Source organism: Canis lupus, chromosome 5, assembly GCF_011100685.1.
Source record: "Canis lupus familiaris isolate Mischka breed German Shepherd chromosome 5, alternate assembly UU_Cfam_GSD_1.0, whole genome shotgun sequence".
Lineage (NCBI taxonomy): Eukaryota > Metazoa > Chordata > Mammalia > Carnivora > Canidae > Canis > Canis lupus.
In genome coordinates this window covers 70588171-70603934 of record NC_049226.1, presented here as the reverse complement: position 1 = coordinate 70603934, position 15764 = coordinate 70588171, and the positions used below count along the sequence as shown (strand labels likewise).

Here is a 15764-nt window from a genome sequence, read left to right as displayed (position 1 = left end):
ATTTTATATACATACGAGAAATGAGCTGATTACTAGACTCAAGCTAATTATCTCCTCCCATAGTTGCTTTTGTGATGAGAGCACCTGAAATAAATCTAGAGCTCTAATATACTCCATGGTGGCTGCAGTTAACAATCCTATACTGAATACTGGCATCTGTATTTTTAACTTGGGCCTCCTGTGTTATTTTTGGGGAGGGCTGGGAGCCACAGGTTTACAGGAAGGGGTAAAGGGGACGACAGAATTATCATCTCAGGTGAGGTCACTTGGCTGACAAATACATTCAGTCAATCAACAAACACTTATTGGGCAGGTGAAAGGACCACTTGGTGTTCTTTGGATTAAAAAAAAAATGACAAAACAGACATTGTCCCTGCCCTCGTAGGATACCAAAACTCTGGGGAACAAATCCTATTGTCAAACAATTTTCTTACAAACGAAGAGTTTGAACTAGGTTGCTGAAAGTTGACCAGCCAAGACACTCGGGATTCTATAAAAGGGTATTAGTCCGACTCTGGAGGAAGAACGCCAGCAAGTGTTTGGTTTCCCCAGGGGGCTGAAAGCACACTCCCCTCGGCCCCCACAACCCTCAATGCAGAAGGCACAAAGGTGAGTGGAGAGCAAGTGACCTTCTGATTGGCCAGGTCATGCACAAGAAGGTCATTCTCCAAGGCGAGCAAACGGACAATTTTAATAAGACACGAATTGTGGGTGTTGCTGCCAAGACCAACTGACCTGGGGACCACCAACCCCAGGTGCACAACTGAGTGGGAGCAGGAAATAGAATGATGCTCTCTAGTTCCTCTACCCTGTCCATAAGGAGATAGAATTTGGAAAATAATACAAGATAGGAGGTGCCCCAAAAATTTCAGTAAAACAATCTACAGCGAAACAATACTGGCTTCCTTATAATCGCCATGTTAGGTGATTTAGAAAAACAAAACCGATTGTTCCCCCCAAGGTCTACTCTGTAGCCATGAGAAATACTGTAGCCTGGATAATTTGGTGCCAGAATTAGTCATCTGGCCCCCAGGAAACTGCTGTTTGTCACATGGCACCCTCTAACACCCATGTTTAGAACAGCACTAAGGAGGGGCACCTGGGTGGCTCAGAGATTGAGCATCTGCCTTTAGCTCTGGTCATGATCCCGGGGTCCTGGGATCGAGTCCTTCCAGGGAGCTTGCTTCTCCCTCTCCCTCTGCCTGTGTATCTGCCTCTCTCTTTGTGTCTTTCATGAATAAAAAAATCTTTAAAAAAGAGAGAACAGCACTAAGGAGATCAAGTTTTTCCACAGAACTGAAAAGGCTACTCTTCCTTTTTTTGCAGATGTAGACAGTTTTGCATTATCTTTGGTTTCACTGTAAGGCTCTTTGTCACATGGTATGATCCTCCAACACGCTTACCCAATAATCGCCCACCTATTCCTTGGAAGCGGTGGTCGAGGTGGCAGGGCTGGGTGGTGTGTGCCCCGGTGTCTAGAAGCACCCCCGTGTGCACAAATATAAACATGGTTTCATAGCTTTATGCAGGTTTGGGGATTCAATCCAAGGTTGAGGGAAGGGAAGGGCAGCTGGGGACCCTAGAAGTAATGGGATTTGGGCAACCCTGGGTGGCTCAGTGGTTTAGCGCTGCCTTCAGCCCAGGGTGTGATCCTGGAGACCCGGGATTGAGTCCCACGTCGGGCTCCCTGCATGGAGCCTGCTTCTCCCTCTGCCTGTGTCTCTGCCTCTCTCTGCATGTCTCTCATGAATAAATAAATAAAATTTTTTTAAAAATCTGAAATTCCATTTATTTTTTTTAAAGATTTATTTATGAGAGACACAGACTGAGAGAAAAGCAGAGACATAGGCAGAGGGTGAAGCAGGCTCCTCATAGGGAGCCTGATGCAGGACTCAATCCTGGATCCCAGGATCACGACCTGAGCTGAAGGCAGGCGCCCAACCACTGAGCCACCCAGGCGTTCCTCAAGTTCCATTAAAAAAAAAAGTAGGGCAGCCCCGGTGGCTCAGTGGTTTAGCGCCGCCTACAGCCCAGGGCGTGATCCTGGAGACCCGGAATCGAGCTCCCTGCATGGAGCCTGCTTCTCCCTCTGCCTGTGTCTCTGCCTCTCTCTCTCCCTTTGTCTCTAATAAATAAATAAAATCTTTAAAAATAAATAAAATACAAATTAAAAAAAGAAGTAATGGAATTCCTTAACTGTGGTATCTCCTGACTTGAGTCAAGAAAATAGACTTGACTTCTTTAAAGTGGTTAGTTTAAAAAAATAAAATAAAATAAAAAAGTGGTTAGTTTTCAGCCAAGATGTGGAGGGAACTCAAAAAACTTTCCACTCTGCCCACATTCCTCACCCTCCCCTGAACTTCTTACAGCATATCATAGCTCCACCACATCACACGCAGCATGACCTTGCTTATTTACTGGAGCCCATCTAGTCTTGACTTAGTTAATACACAATGCTAGTAGGTTGGCTATTTTTCTCAGTCAACAGATTAAAGACACTAATGTATGCATCAGAAAGGAGTGTTCATCCTCAGAAAGAAAAATAACGTTCATTAACAAACACTCAACTCCTGTTTTGTGTGAGGCATTAGGGATACAGGAGCTTACGGCCATTAGACAAATAATTGTGCAAACTCATCCAGTTGTAAAGGCTTAAAAAGAGAAGCAGGTGCTAAGAATTTGTAGCAGGAGGATCTCACCTAAACTGATGGGATCATGGAAGGCTTCTGGAAGAAGAGAATTGAAGCTGAGACGTGAAATGAACATTAGTCCTCGGGAACCTCTGGTGGCTCAGCAGTTTAGCGCTGCCTTCGGCCCAGGGCGTGATCCTGGAGTCCTGGGATCAAGTCCCACATCGGGCTCCCTGCATGGAGCCTGCTTCTCTCTCTGCCTCTCTCGCTGTGTCTTTCATGAATGAATAAATATAACCTTAAAAAAAAAATTAGTCCTCAAGGTGGGGAGGGTTGTGAGAAGCTTGGAAGCCAGGAACCAGCAAGAAGTTGGTGCAGTTTGGGCAGAGGAGTATGCCGTGATCTTGAAGCAGTAGACAGGGGCCAAATCAGACAAGGCCTACCTTGAACTCACAGTAAGGATTTTCAGCCTACACCTGAGGACAGTGTTGAGCAGGGAAGTGACATGCATTTGCATCTTTATAGCATCACTTTGCCTGGCACGTGGAGAATGGATTGAAGGAAGTCAATCGGAGAAGGACAAACATTATATGTTCTCATTCATTTGGGGAATATAAATAATAGTGAAAGGGAATATAAGGGAAGGGAGGAAAAATGTGTGGGAAATATCAGAAAGGGAGACAGAACATAAAGACTCCTAACTCTGGGAAACGAACTAGGGGTGGTGGAAGGGGAGGAGGGCAGGGGGTGGGGGTGAGTGGGTGACAGGCACTGAGGGGGGCACTTGACGGGATGAGCACTGGGTGTTATTCTGTATGTTGGTAAATTAAACACCAATAAAAAATAAATTTATTATTAAAAAAAAGGAAGGCAGGAGGGGTTGAAGGAAGGCAGGAGGGGATGAAGGTGGAAGAGAGAAGAGGATATCATTGGAGTCTAGGAGAGAGAGGGGACACCTGTTCATTGGACAACTTTGAGGCATGAGGAGAAGTTGAAATCAATGAGCTTCAAGGCGGGGTTGAGTGTGTCAAGGGGATGCAGGGATCAAAGATTATTCCGGATTTCTGGCATAAGAAATTCAATGGGTACTGGTGACATTTTACTGAAGAAAAAAACCCTGTAAGAATTTGGAGGGATTGTGAATTCCATGATGGATATGTTGACTGAGAAGGTGGAGATACCAAGGAGCTTGGATAGATGGGTCTGGCCCTCAGAATGGCTTGGGCTGGAACTCTTATGTGTTTGGAACAGAGATGGAAATGAAAGCCAGGGCCTTGGACAAAATCAGGGGTTCAAAGACACAACGGTATTAGAAGAGGGTCTAATATTGAGCACTGAAGAAATCCATCACTTAGGACTGGAGTGAGGGTGAGGATAAGGAAACTGATGAGACATAGGAATGTGGTAGCCGGTTCCAACGTGGCTTCCAGAGATTCCCTACCCCCTGGTCTTTATGTCCTGAGTAGTCTCCTCCCATATGGAACAGGGCTAACCAGTATTGTAGCCAATGTGGTATTGTGGAAATGACAGTACATGATCGGGGTTGTGGCCATAAAGCCTCTTAAGACTTCAGAGAGACCTAAAAAAGTTGTCTAAATAATAAAGCTTTTAAGAATCTTAAGGGTATTGTCCTTCAGCAGAAGCCCAAGGTAGAGAAGGACTATCTCAAAGAGATGTGTGGGTGTGGCTTTTGCCTAATAGAGGAGCTGGAATAAGATTCCTGGGAGACACATAGTGTTCAAAATAACTATGCTTGCAGTAGCACTGTCAGCTTGGACCGAAAGGGATACATGACAAAATGTAAAGAGGCCCTTGGAGCTCCCAAATTCTTCTGGCTGAGAAAACTATGTAGCTGTAAATATGGGCTACCTTTTATGACTCAAAGGATGAAACTGAGAGCCCAGCCTCCAAGATGGCCCCCAACATCTCCCACTTCTGGTACTCACATCTTCAGGTACTTCCTTCCCACACCAAATAGGACTGACTTGTGTAAACAATATGTTGTGGGGTGACAGTATTTGACCTTTGGGGATAAGTCTTGAAAGACATTGCATCTTCCACCATGCTCTTTGGATCGCTTGGTCTGGGGGAAACCAGCTACTATGTCATGAAGACATTCAAGCAGTCCAATGGAGATGCCTACATGGTGAGGAACTGAGCCAACAGTCAGGTAGATGAACCATCCTGGAGATGGATCCTTCACCTTCAGTCAGGCCTCCAGATGACCGCAGTGCCAGATATCATGAGATGACCCTCATGAGGGACCCTAGGCAAAACCAACCCAGTTAAGTGGCACCCAAATACCTGACCCATAAAAACCAGGAGGTAATGTTTGTTGTTTTAAGATGACATGTCTTGGGGTGATTCATTAAGATGATACATCTTAGGGTAATTTGTAGTAGGTCTTGAGGTAATACAAGAGATAATTAATACAAGGAGAAAGACCAAAAGTGAGTTAATGAAGAGTAAATGAACTGTGTCTCAAGGAGAGAGTGGGCAATGGTGTCAAATGCTGTGGCAGAGCCAAATGCCTCACTATACTCAGTGTTCTTGGTATAAGAAAACTAAGGAGTATTTATTCTTTTAAAGGACTTCATTAAAAACATGTTTTGAAAGTCTGCGATGCCTCTCAATGACAGTGCATGAATGTTTTACTGAACTCACCCACTCTATCACTGACCTTCTTGTGTGGACACACCATGTCATTAGCAGGCTGTAAATTGCAGAGGACGGAGGAACCTGTAGCACCTGTCCTATTGGATATGCCATAGGTGCTCATACAAGTTAACTCCAGACTAAAGCAAAAGCTTCTTAAGATAGGGGTGCGTGGGTGGCTCAGTCAGTTAAGCATCCAACTCTTGATTTCAAATCAGGTCACAATCTTAAATTCGTGAGATCGAGCCTCACATTGGGCTCTGCGCTGGGCGTGGAGCCTGCTTGGAATTATCTCTCTCCCTCTTCCTCTGCCCCGCACCCCCTAACCCCCGCCCCCACAAACCTTCTTGAGATAGAAAAGACTCCAAAAACATTTCATCAGAAGTGATCGCTACCATCACCTATTTATTTTGCGATTTATAGATTAAAAGTGCTTTCATGACATCTTATTTGATACAACAAATGCTGTGAGATGGGTGGGTTTGTAGAAAAGGCAAATACAAGTCATTCCCATGAGGAAATGAGGAAAGTAAGAGGCTTCAGTTACTAGATTAAGGCTACACAATATTTCATTCATGGTTGCAGGTCTTCTCGTATCAGGTTGAGCATTATTTCCAAAACATCCAGACAGCACTTACCAGGCAGGGAGTATTCATCTAACTTCCTTTTCCTACAAGTAATCTCAACACGACTCTAATGTAACCTTCCACAGCAATCTATCTGCCTTATGCTTTGATACTGGTTTTTTTTTTTTTAAAGATTTTATTTATTTATTCCTGAGACAGAGAGAGAGAGAGAGAGGCAGAGACACAGGCAGAGGGAGAAGCAGGCTCCATGCAGGGAGCCTGATGTGGGACTCGATCCTAGGACTCCAGGATCACGCCCTGGGCCGAAGGCAGGTGTTCAACTGCTGAGCAACCCAGGCGTCCCAATACTGTCTTTTCTGAAGCCGAAATCATGGACTGGATAAAGATTCTCTTCATTTCCCTTTGGTTTCTGTGCAACAGTGCAATTTGGATGCTGTCCACAGCAGTCCTCCAGGGTGGCTACACAGTAACACCATTATTCAAAACATTCCTCACTGGAAGTTGCCTTCAGAGAACCCAACGTCTTCCCAGAAGAAAGCCACTCTATTAGTTGAGAGTTAGGTTTCACTTTTAAATTCCATATGGCATCATTAGCTTGATCATCTTCCTTAATCAGATTTGTAGTTGTTTCCTAAACTTCCATCTCTGCTCAGAGACCAGAACCTTACACACACTGAGTATATTCAAACATGCTTGTTACAAACTCTGAGGGCTTACCACAAAGACATTCCTGAAAGGTTGGTGGCAACAGCACCCTCTGAACAGAACCACCCTGAGGAAGAAAACCCTTATAAGGAATGTATAGCAATGACATTAACAGAAACAACGGCTTGCTTGTGTTAAGGGGCACTTTATATGCCTTGTCGAATTTAATCCTCAAAAGAATCCTATGAGGTAAGACAAAGTTCTGTTTGCTTAAAAATCAAACATTACCATGTGGTCACATGGGTGCAACGCCCTGATGTTATAAAGGGTAAAAACTCATTCCTAAACCCTACAGGAATGACTAGTTAATGCCTCTCAACAGCCACCATCTCCTCAGAGGGTTGGTCTGCAGGGATCTGACCCAATTTGGTGTCTTTCACACATACTCAAGCCTGTTAGTGTTTTGCCATTCCCATATCAGTGCACATTTTAGTCTATTTTAAGTGGGTGCAGAGTGTAGGGAACAGAAATAAGTACATCTTTGGCTCAGAGAAATTCAAGACATTTCCAATCTTCCTCATTCTGGCTCTGTGGCACCAATATGACTTCTACTGTACTTATCTAAAGGATAAGGATACCAAGAAACTACATTTCAAACTTGTCTTTGCTTCTTTTTTTCTCCCCTCAGGATTAGTGCAAGAAGGTAAGAAATGAAGACTTAATCCAAGAATCTATTCTTAAGTAGCAATTTGAAGAGCCAAAACTCACTACCACGTATCTATTTCTATTTGAAATCTATATATAGATATATTTAGATCTAGATAGAAATTTTATTTTTTTGAAGATCTTATTTGAGAGAGACAGAGATAGCACCAGAGATAGTGAGAGAGAGAGCACAAGTGGGGAGGAGAGGAAGCAGCAGACTCCCTACTGAGCTGGGAGCCCCATACGGGACTCGATCCCGGGACCCCAGGATCATGACCCGAGCCAAAGGCAGATGCTTCACCAACTGAGCCACCCAGGTGCCCCTATATAGTGATTTTAAACCTGTATTTCTTGAAAACCATCTCAGCAAGTGTGATCAGCTCCTTATTTCTAGTTCCCTCATAGTGACAGAACCGCAGAAGGAGGCAGCCATGTGAGAACTGCCATGGCCAAGAGAAAGACCATCAGCCCATCCCAAACAAGACATTCAGAGTCACGATTTCCAGAACTTCTGCCATGACCATGTGCCTTAAACCAATCGACTACGTCCTGGAGGTCAAATGGCTGAGCCTCATAACCTAGCTCTTTCTTGGCCTTGTCTAGGCTGAAGTAATGGGTGACGCCAGTTTTGTAAACTTCTGTGCGGGTGAGGAAGGGCTGGAAATTATAGAGTCGCCCTAAAATGAAGTGAACCATTTCTGTTAGGAAAGCAAAGCAGTAGATGAGGGTCAACGGCACGCGGACAGACGGGAATGTGTAGCCCAGGCCCTCAACCAAAGGCCGGAAGAACTCAAAGTTGTTCACAGGTCTGCCATCTGAGATGAAGTAGGGTTGCCCAGAGGCAATGTGACCTTTGTCAGCTTTCAGAGCCTCGGAGGCCAGAATGTGAGCCTGTACCAAGTTATCCACGTGGACAAATTCCACCAGGCTCCTAGGATCCCCATACACAAACTTGAACAGACCCCTCTCAATGTAGCTCACTATCCTGGGAAGGTGCCTTTGCTCTCCAGGCCCATATATGCCAGCTGGTCTCAGAGCACAGGTTCTTAAGACACCATCACTTCTCAGCAGGGTGGTACCACTGGCCTCCAGCACCTTCTTCTCTGCAATAGATTTCGTCCGAGAGTAGTGATCGGGATGGAGGTGAAGAGGTAGGTAAGGCAGAGATTCATCTCCATTTCTGATGACTTGACCTCCAAAGATGACATTGAAAGTACTAGTATAAACTAATCTTGGCACCCCTCTCCTCCTGCAAACCTGGAGGATGTTGTCTGTGCCCCCGACATTGACTTCTTCTATCAGGCTTCGATTCAGTTGCTCCCGCCCTGACATGCCGTAAGAGGCAATATGGAACACACACGTGACATCTGCATCCTGGAAGGCTTTCTCCACATCAGAGAGGTGGCGAATGTCTCCACGGATGAACTCGATTCCTTCTGGAATAGAATGAGTGGGGCTGCTGATATCAAACAGAATCACGTGGAATCCTTTCTGGTTCAGAGCACAGCCCAGGCTGAAATGAGAAAGATTATATTAGATCAAATTGAGGAAAAATGCATAAAATAATTTACCAATCGATGTTGGGCTGACCCAAGTCTTCTGGGCTTATCCTGAGTCCCTCACTTGACATGTTCACTGGAGCAACTCTTACTTATGTAGGTAAGTACGCAAATATTCAAAACTGAGGATCCACACATCTACCTGAATTACACTGAGAGGCTTTATCTTTTAAGATGATGGCATCTACGTGTTCCATTTTTCCCCATTTTAGAAACCACTACCCATTCTTTGGAATGTTTATGAATGATAAGAGCTGCAAAAGAATAACTATTATTTTTAAATGTTTTTGGTGATGTCAGTTATCTAATTTAATACCCTCAAAAGAATTTTTCTTAAAGTGGAATACATCTGTAGTTCTAAATTTCAGCATCTGAGCATTGGGCAACCTAGTTCACTTCTGGTTTAACACTATTCAAAAAAGTAGAAGTCTATACTGTATTATGGTAGAGTTGAAAGGTTTATTTTTTTCCAACAACGACCAGTAAAATAATTCCAAGGACGTGTTTTATCCATGCACTGACCGGAAACCAAAATAGCCACCTCCTCCTGTAATGAGGACAGTTTCCTTTGGAGATTTTTGGGCCTCCATATGTGGCAGTCAAAAGATCACTGGACCTGTAAGAAAGAAGTATGCAACACTGTTACTGACCCCTCTGAGCCTATTGCTGCATCAAAAAAGGGGCACTAATAGGCTCACAGGCTTATGAAAACCCAGCAAAACGGCTGACGTGATAGGCACTCCATGATGCCATTTCTCATATTTCCTTTCCTTCAAGCTCTAGAGTCAGGGGACTGATGGTTCTATTACATTTCCACACACCGTGACTACACCTCTCAGAAGTACAGAGTTGCAAAAAGCTTGACACGTTATTCTGGATAAGTGTACTAAGTATATCAGTGGCCAAGAGAGCTAACCAGTCCCTCATGCAGAAGTCAGTTGGTGTGGTGGCTACAGAGTCTGTTTCCAAACACAATGGCTGTCAGTCACTGAGCCTTCAACCCAGACTTCTTCCCTTCACCTCCATGACGTGGTCAATCTCTCTCCCTCACGTCATCTTGTGCTCTCTCGCCACTGGTACGCTACCCTCCAAACACTGGGCTTTCCTTCCATAGAGATGCCAACCCCATTTGTGACTTGAGGCCTATGCACATCTTCTGTTTCATCTTAGTGAGAAATGCTGTTCCATCAGATCTTTGCCTGGATGCCTCCTTCTCAATATTTAGGTCCGTTTGAATGTCACTTGCTCAGAGATGCTTCTCTGATCGCCCTAAAAGAGATCCCCTTACCTTAAACACTGCTTTAAAAAAAAAAAAAAAAGATTTTATTCATTCATTCATTCATTCATTCATTCATTCATTCATGAGACACACAGAGAGAGGCAGAGACAGAGGCAGAGAGAGAAGCAGGATTCCTGTGGGGAAGGACCCACCTGAATCAGGTCAGTCACAGGACCCCCAGATCACGACCTGAGCTGAAGGAAGATGTTTTACCACTGAGCCACCCAGGCATCCCAATACTGCTTTGTTTCTTCATGGAGCATTTCACGACCTAAAATTATCTACTTTTTTTTTCTCTCTTTCCAAAAGAATGTAAGTTCCATGAGAAATGAAACATTCTGCCTTTTCCCCTGGTGTGTCTGTACCAGAACCTGGAACGTGGCAGATGCTCAACAAATATTTGTTGAAATTCTGGTCAATTTTTAACACTGTGAAATACATCCAGTTTAGTAAAATTATGATGGGCACAAATAATGCAGAGCCCTACAGTGTCTAAGAGTCTACATGAAAAAAAAAAAAAAAGAGTCTACATGCCAACCAACACTGCTATTTTCATTTAACCTATCTCCTAAGAAATTCTGGGTTATGGGATAAAAACAACACAAAGCTAAATGAGACAGAATTCCTGCTTTCTGGAACTCATGACAGAGAGCCTTCTGCAAATATTTAAACCACCAAGCAAAAAAGGAGAAAACAAGATTACTGTTACCTGTTGGTGTAAGCAAGGTGCCGTGGAAGAGAGGCAAGAGACAGGCAAGAGAAACGGATTCTATAGGGCCTATCAGAGAAGACTTCACTGAGGGACAAGCCTATAGCTGAACTGGGATGACAGGAAGATTTAGGGGGGCTGAGATGAGGCAGAGGGTTACCACAGGCTGAAGAACATCACTAATGAATGGAACAGCAACAAGAAGGCTGTACTGAGCAATTAATATGGTAAGTCCACTATGGCTGGGATGCAAATAGAAGCCACCACACACACACACACACACACACAGAAACCACAACATATTGCTGGTGATTCAGGTGGGAAAGATGGCCTGGGGTCAGCTTGGAGACACCAAGGAGTTCCTGATGGGGAACTCCATTCTGCAGATGGCTGAAAGCCTCTGGAAGTGTACTGAACAGGTATGGTCCTTTGGTCCTGGTTAAGGGTCAAGCTTTGCCTGGAGGAGGGTAAGCCTTTAAACAGCCAAGAGTCTGGGTAAGGGGTGATGGGGCTGGGCTATAGGCTTATCTGCGAGGAGGAAATGCCAGGGTGTTGAGCTGAAAACAGGACAGGAGCTCATGAGCAAGTGAGACCTTAGTGGGCAGCACCCAGGTGAAGTCTAAGGAGCGTGCAGTCAGTAACTGAAAAGGCACACAAGGGTTTTAGAAACGTTCCATTTGGTGAATAGATGTTCCATTTTGATGAACATGATGCCAGATAACGAAGTTTAAAACAGTCTTAGTATCTCCACAAGAATTCCACTCTAAGGGATTCAGAAAATGGACCAGGCCTCAGAGTCCAATTAAGAAAATTTCAACAGAAAGTCTTCCTAATCTCTATTTATTCTTTGTTTTTAAAACCGCACATTCCAGTGTAGTCACAGGACCACAGGTCAGAGATGGCTCACGTGCACATTAGTCATGCTGGGAAAGTACGAGTTCAAATTATGAACGCTTCAGAGTACCTGCCAGGCCTATTCATGCTACTCCTCATTATCTTCCAACTAATTCCACAATGATCTGAAGCTAGAACTTGTATAACTGACCTGATCGGGAGGGTCAGCCGAGAAAGGCGGCAATACATTCGGAAAAAGTAATGATTTAGCAGGAGAAACAGTAAGGAAAAGAAGCCTATCCACCAGGTGGGTAAAAACCTTCACAGGTTACCAGCCATTACCATGACCACCCGGAGCCTCCGCCTCCCTTCCTGGCTTCCTACATCAATAAACACAGAAGAAAATGCAGTAAACACATTTCTCAGAAAACTGCAAGGAACCCCCAAGAACACCAAGACAGACGGGAGAAGAGTATACAGTTTTTCTTAACCAGCTGCATGATCTTTACACACTTTATGGCTTCTGTTTAATTAATTAGTTGCCATCTGATGTCTTCTGGGGCTGGGCACTCAGACCAGCGTTTATAATCACTTTAAGGCTCTTTCAAAACCCCGGCTCTTAAAGGCTCTTTCAAAACCCGGCTTAGTAATTGCTTTCCTCTGGGTGGAGGGTGAAGGGTTACATCTGACCTGAGCCGTCATTCTAGTAGATATAGGCTAAAGTTGAGTACATGATCCAGAAAACGGAACCTTAATTACAAACAAGAAAAAATGAAATTTAAATCCGTCTGACCTCTTGATAATACTAAGATAAAGTGAGGGTAATAAAGTTGACATCTCACAGGAAGTTATGAGAAAACTCATAAAAATGACTATGGGTACTTTAGACTTACAAAGACCTAATTAAATGCCAAGGATCAGTAATAAGAACCTTAGATTACGCACACGGTTCCTTCATCCCGTGAGTTCAAGATGATGGCGCTACTAACCCTCTGGTATTATAATGCAATATACAAATCTAGGTGCCGCTGGAGTCCAGAGAAGATGGGAGAATTGAAGACTGCTTTCAGAAAAATTAAATTTTACCCTATTTGCTTCAAGGAAGAGAAAAACAGCTCTAAGTGGGTTTAACCCTGTGGTGGTGTGTTTTAACTTATTGCCCAAGTACTATCTAGAGGCAAAAGGTAACTGTGTACTTAGTGTATTGAGATCAGGAAAACACACTGAGGCTAGAGGGTTTAGAAATGGTGCTGTTCAAATTCCATGCATGCTCTGAAAATTATTTGTGTTTAATATAAAGTAGTCAGGGCAATACAGATGAAGTTATTAAAGATGATAAGGGGAGTAATCCTGATACAGGTGAAAGGGATGTGAGGTATAGAACCCTAAAAGGCCAAACACATTGGAGAAGATTAGCTGAGGACACAGCATTAGGTGGAAAGTCGATATACTCCAGGGGGTAGCATCCTGGTTACTGGGGGCCGGGGATTAGAAGAAATGAGATGACTGTCAAAGCAAATTACACGCTTCCAGTAATAAAAGACAATGAGTTCTGGGGATCTTATATACAGCAGTATTTGTGACTACAGTCAACAATATCGTATTACATACTTGAAAGTTGCCAAGAGTAGATCTTTAGAGCTCTCAACACACACACACACACTAATTATGTGAGATGCCTGGGATTTTAACAGATCTTATTCTGATTATTGTTTCACAGCATAACAAATCATCACATTGAACACCTTAAAACTACAGTGTTATGTCAATTATCTCAATGAACCTGGAAGGAAAAGATATCTTAAACTCCTCCCACCTCCCTGCAGAACTGGCTCACAAATAATAGGTTATAAGTGGCTGAGCTAGACTCTGGGCTTGAAGACAGGTGTGCATCACTCCCCAGCCTGGGCTGGCTGGCTAGCTAGCTAATTATTTATTTATCTCCCTCTCTCTTTATTTATTTATGGATTTATTTCAGTGAGAGAGAGAGAGAGAGAGCCCCGAGCTTGGCGGGGAGGGCCAGAGCCCACTCCAGGCTCCATCTCACCGCCCTGAGATCAGACCTGAGCTGAGACCCAGAGCCCCAAGCTGAAGGAGGCTGATGGAGGCGGATCCAACTGCCCCCCAGCCTGGGCTCTTTGCCTTGCAGGTTCCCGCCCCCGACCCCGGGATTGGGACAATGCAGTGTTTCCTTATCACCTGCACAATTTCTGCCACACACACCTGGTCTCTTTGCTATTATCACTCACCTATCCTATTTTGTTTGAATCTGTTTAACTTTCTGCAAAAAATACATTCCTTTTCAGTGGGAACCTCACATTGCCACTTTAAATGAGAAACCGGAATCGTTTGTCGGTGGTAAGGGGAGGTCATACTTCCAGGAACCGTGAGATGAAACCCAATGATCAAGTCTAGGTAGATGCAGATGCCTGCTGGAAACCCGGGGGGGGCGGGGGGCCTGGGCCGCTCAGTGGTTAGCGGCTGCCTCCGGCCCAGGGCGTGACCCCGGGGTCCTGGGATCCAGTCCCGCATCGGGCTCCCTGCCTGGAGCCAGCTTCTCCCTCTGCCTGTGTCTCTGCCTCTCTCTGTGTGTCTCTCATGAATAAGTAAAATCTTAAAAAAAAAACCCAAAAAACAAAACCCGACAAAACTCCTGAGCTTGAGGTCTGTTTTAAAAAACAAGAAATAAGAGAAGCCACGCACGCCGCCCACCCGCTCCCCCGCGACCGCGCGGCAGGTGTCCGGGGCCTCGTGACGTTGCGGCCACGGCCCGGCAGCCCCGCCGCCAGGATGGGCGTCGCCCCGCCCGCCCCCGTCCCACCTGCCGCCGCCGCCGCGCGCTGGGGACAGGGGCGCCCACAGCCGCTCCCCCCGGGGCAGCCGCCGCCCTCCCGACCCCGGCCCTTAGCCCCGGCCCCGGCCCCGGCCCACTCACAGCGCGGAAGACGGCAGCCGCTGCGGACCGTGAGCGGCCGGGAGACCCCGCCCCGGCCCCGCCCCCGCCCCCGGCCCCGGCCCCACTCACAGCTGCGGACCGTGAGCGGCCAAGAGGCCCCGGCCCCGGCCCCGCCCCCGCACCGGCCCGGTCCCGCCCCCGGCCCCGCCCTCGGCCCCGCCCCCGTGACCGGCCGGGCGGCCCCGCCCCTGGCTCCGCCCCCGGCCCACTCAGCGCGGAAGATTGCTGCGGCTGCGGACCGTGAGCGGCCGGGAGGCTCCGCCCCCCGCCCCGGCCCCGCCCCCGCACCGACCCGGCCCCGCCCCCGGCCTCGTGGAGCCACTTCCGGCCTCTCTAGGAAGCCCGGAGGGCTCGGCGTCTCTATGATGTGAGGGCTGGTGGTCCACCTTCCCTCGGGCTGGGCTTCGCCCCAGGAAGGCCCCCGACGCGCCCGCCCGCTTCCAGCCTCACCGTCACATCTACCGCTGTTCCCACCTCCAATATCTGCTTTTAGGCTTCTGCCTCCATCTCGGCGTACCCACGATGCTGAACACAGGGCCTGATAAATGGGGGGCTCAGTGTTGGCTTGGATGGATGGATGGATGGATGGATGGATGGATGGATTGCGGGTGATGGGTGGATGGATGGTCGATGAGGCTCCATAAGACTCCAGAATATTCAGTCGGCATGTTTTTTTTTTTTAACTCTATCCCTTGAGTTTCCACATTTATGTGTGTCCATATGTTTTCCCGTGTCCCTGATTTTCCTTCTTTTTTCCAGTTCCAGTAGATGTGAGGGGATGGCAGTGGGACCCCGCTTGCATCTGCTACTCACCAGAATCCTATAAAGCTTTTAAGGATGCTCCATATTGAGGTTGCTGAGGAGTGGGGTTTCTCTCCAATCCCAGTGATTTTCATTGGCACAGCTCCTGAAGTGTCTACCAAGGAAGTGGCTTATGACATGAGCCCTGAGGAATGACAGAGTAGGAGCTGGCCCAAGAAGAGAAGAAGGGTACATTTTGGTGGAAGAAATAACAGGGCAAAAGTGTACAGTCAGGATTGAGTGATATGTCTGAGGAGTGAAGAAGTACTGGCTATGTCTGTGCTGGAAGGAAAAGAAGATACGGTTCTGCATCCTACTCTGCTGTGGTTTCAGGGAACTGCAGATTCTGAAAAACTATCCTGATACACTTTGAAGGCCTCCTCCTGCCCCTCGAGATAATTTCT

General features: G+C 46.2%; 1 protein-coding gene across 4 annotated transcripts; it reads right to left on the bottom strand.

The window, feature by feature from the left end:
• Positions 1–5658: 5658 nt before the first annotated feature.
• LOC119876315 (short-chain dehydrogenase/reductase family 42E member 1-like) lies at positions 5659–15506 on the bottom strand. 4 transcript variants are annotated; one of them, XM_038538190.1, is made up of 3 exons: positions 15373–15506; positions 9304–9397; positions 5659–8735 (listed from the first exon to the last, which is right to left on the bottom strand). In XM_038538190.1, the coding sequence occupies exons 2-3, from the start codon at positions 9369–9371 to the stop codon at positions 7622–7624; spliced, it is 1182 nt and encodes a 393-aa protein (XP_038394118.1). In that variant the 5' UTR covers positions 9372–9397; positions 15373–15506; the 3' UTR covers positions 5659–7621. The 4 variants fall into 4 exon arrangements, with proteins under 4 accessions (XP_038394118.1, XP_038394117.1, XP_038394116.1 ...); XM_038538189.1 differs by lacking the exon at positions 15373–15506 and adding an exon at positions 14629–14649; XM_038538188.1 differs by lacking the exon at positions 15373–15506 and adding an exon at positions 14539–14610.
• Between the last annotated feature and the right edge of the window lie 258 nt (positions 15507–15764).

Bases quoted from the DNA above. Each gene is read 5' to 3' on its own strand.
- LOC119876315 (XM_038538190.1), bottom strand. From the start codon at position 9,371: ATGGAGGCCCAAAAATCTCCAAAGGAAACTGTCCTCATTACAGGAGGA. The intron at 8,736-9,303 runs GTCAGTGCATGG...TTCTCATTTCAG, and splicing joins GGTGGCTATTTTGGTTTCCG to CCTGGGCTGTGCTCTGAACC.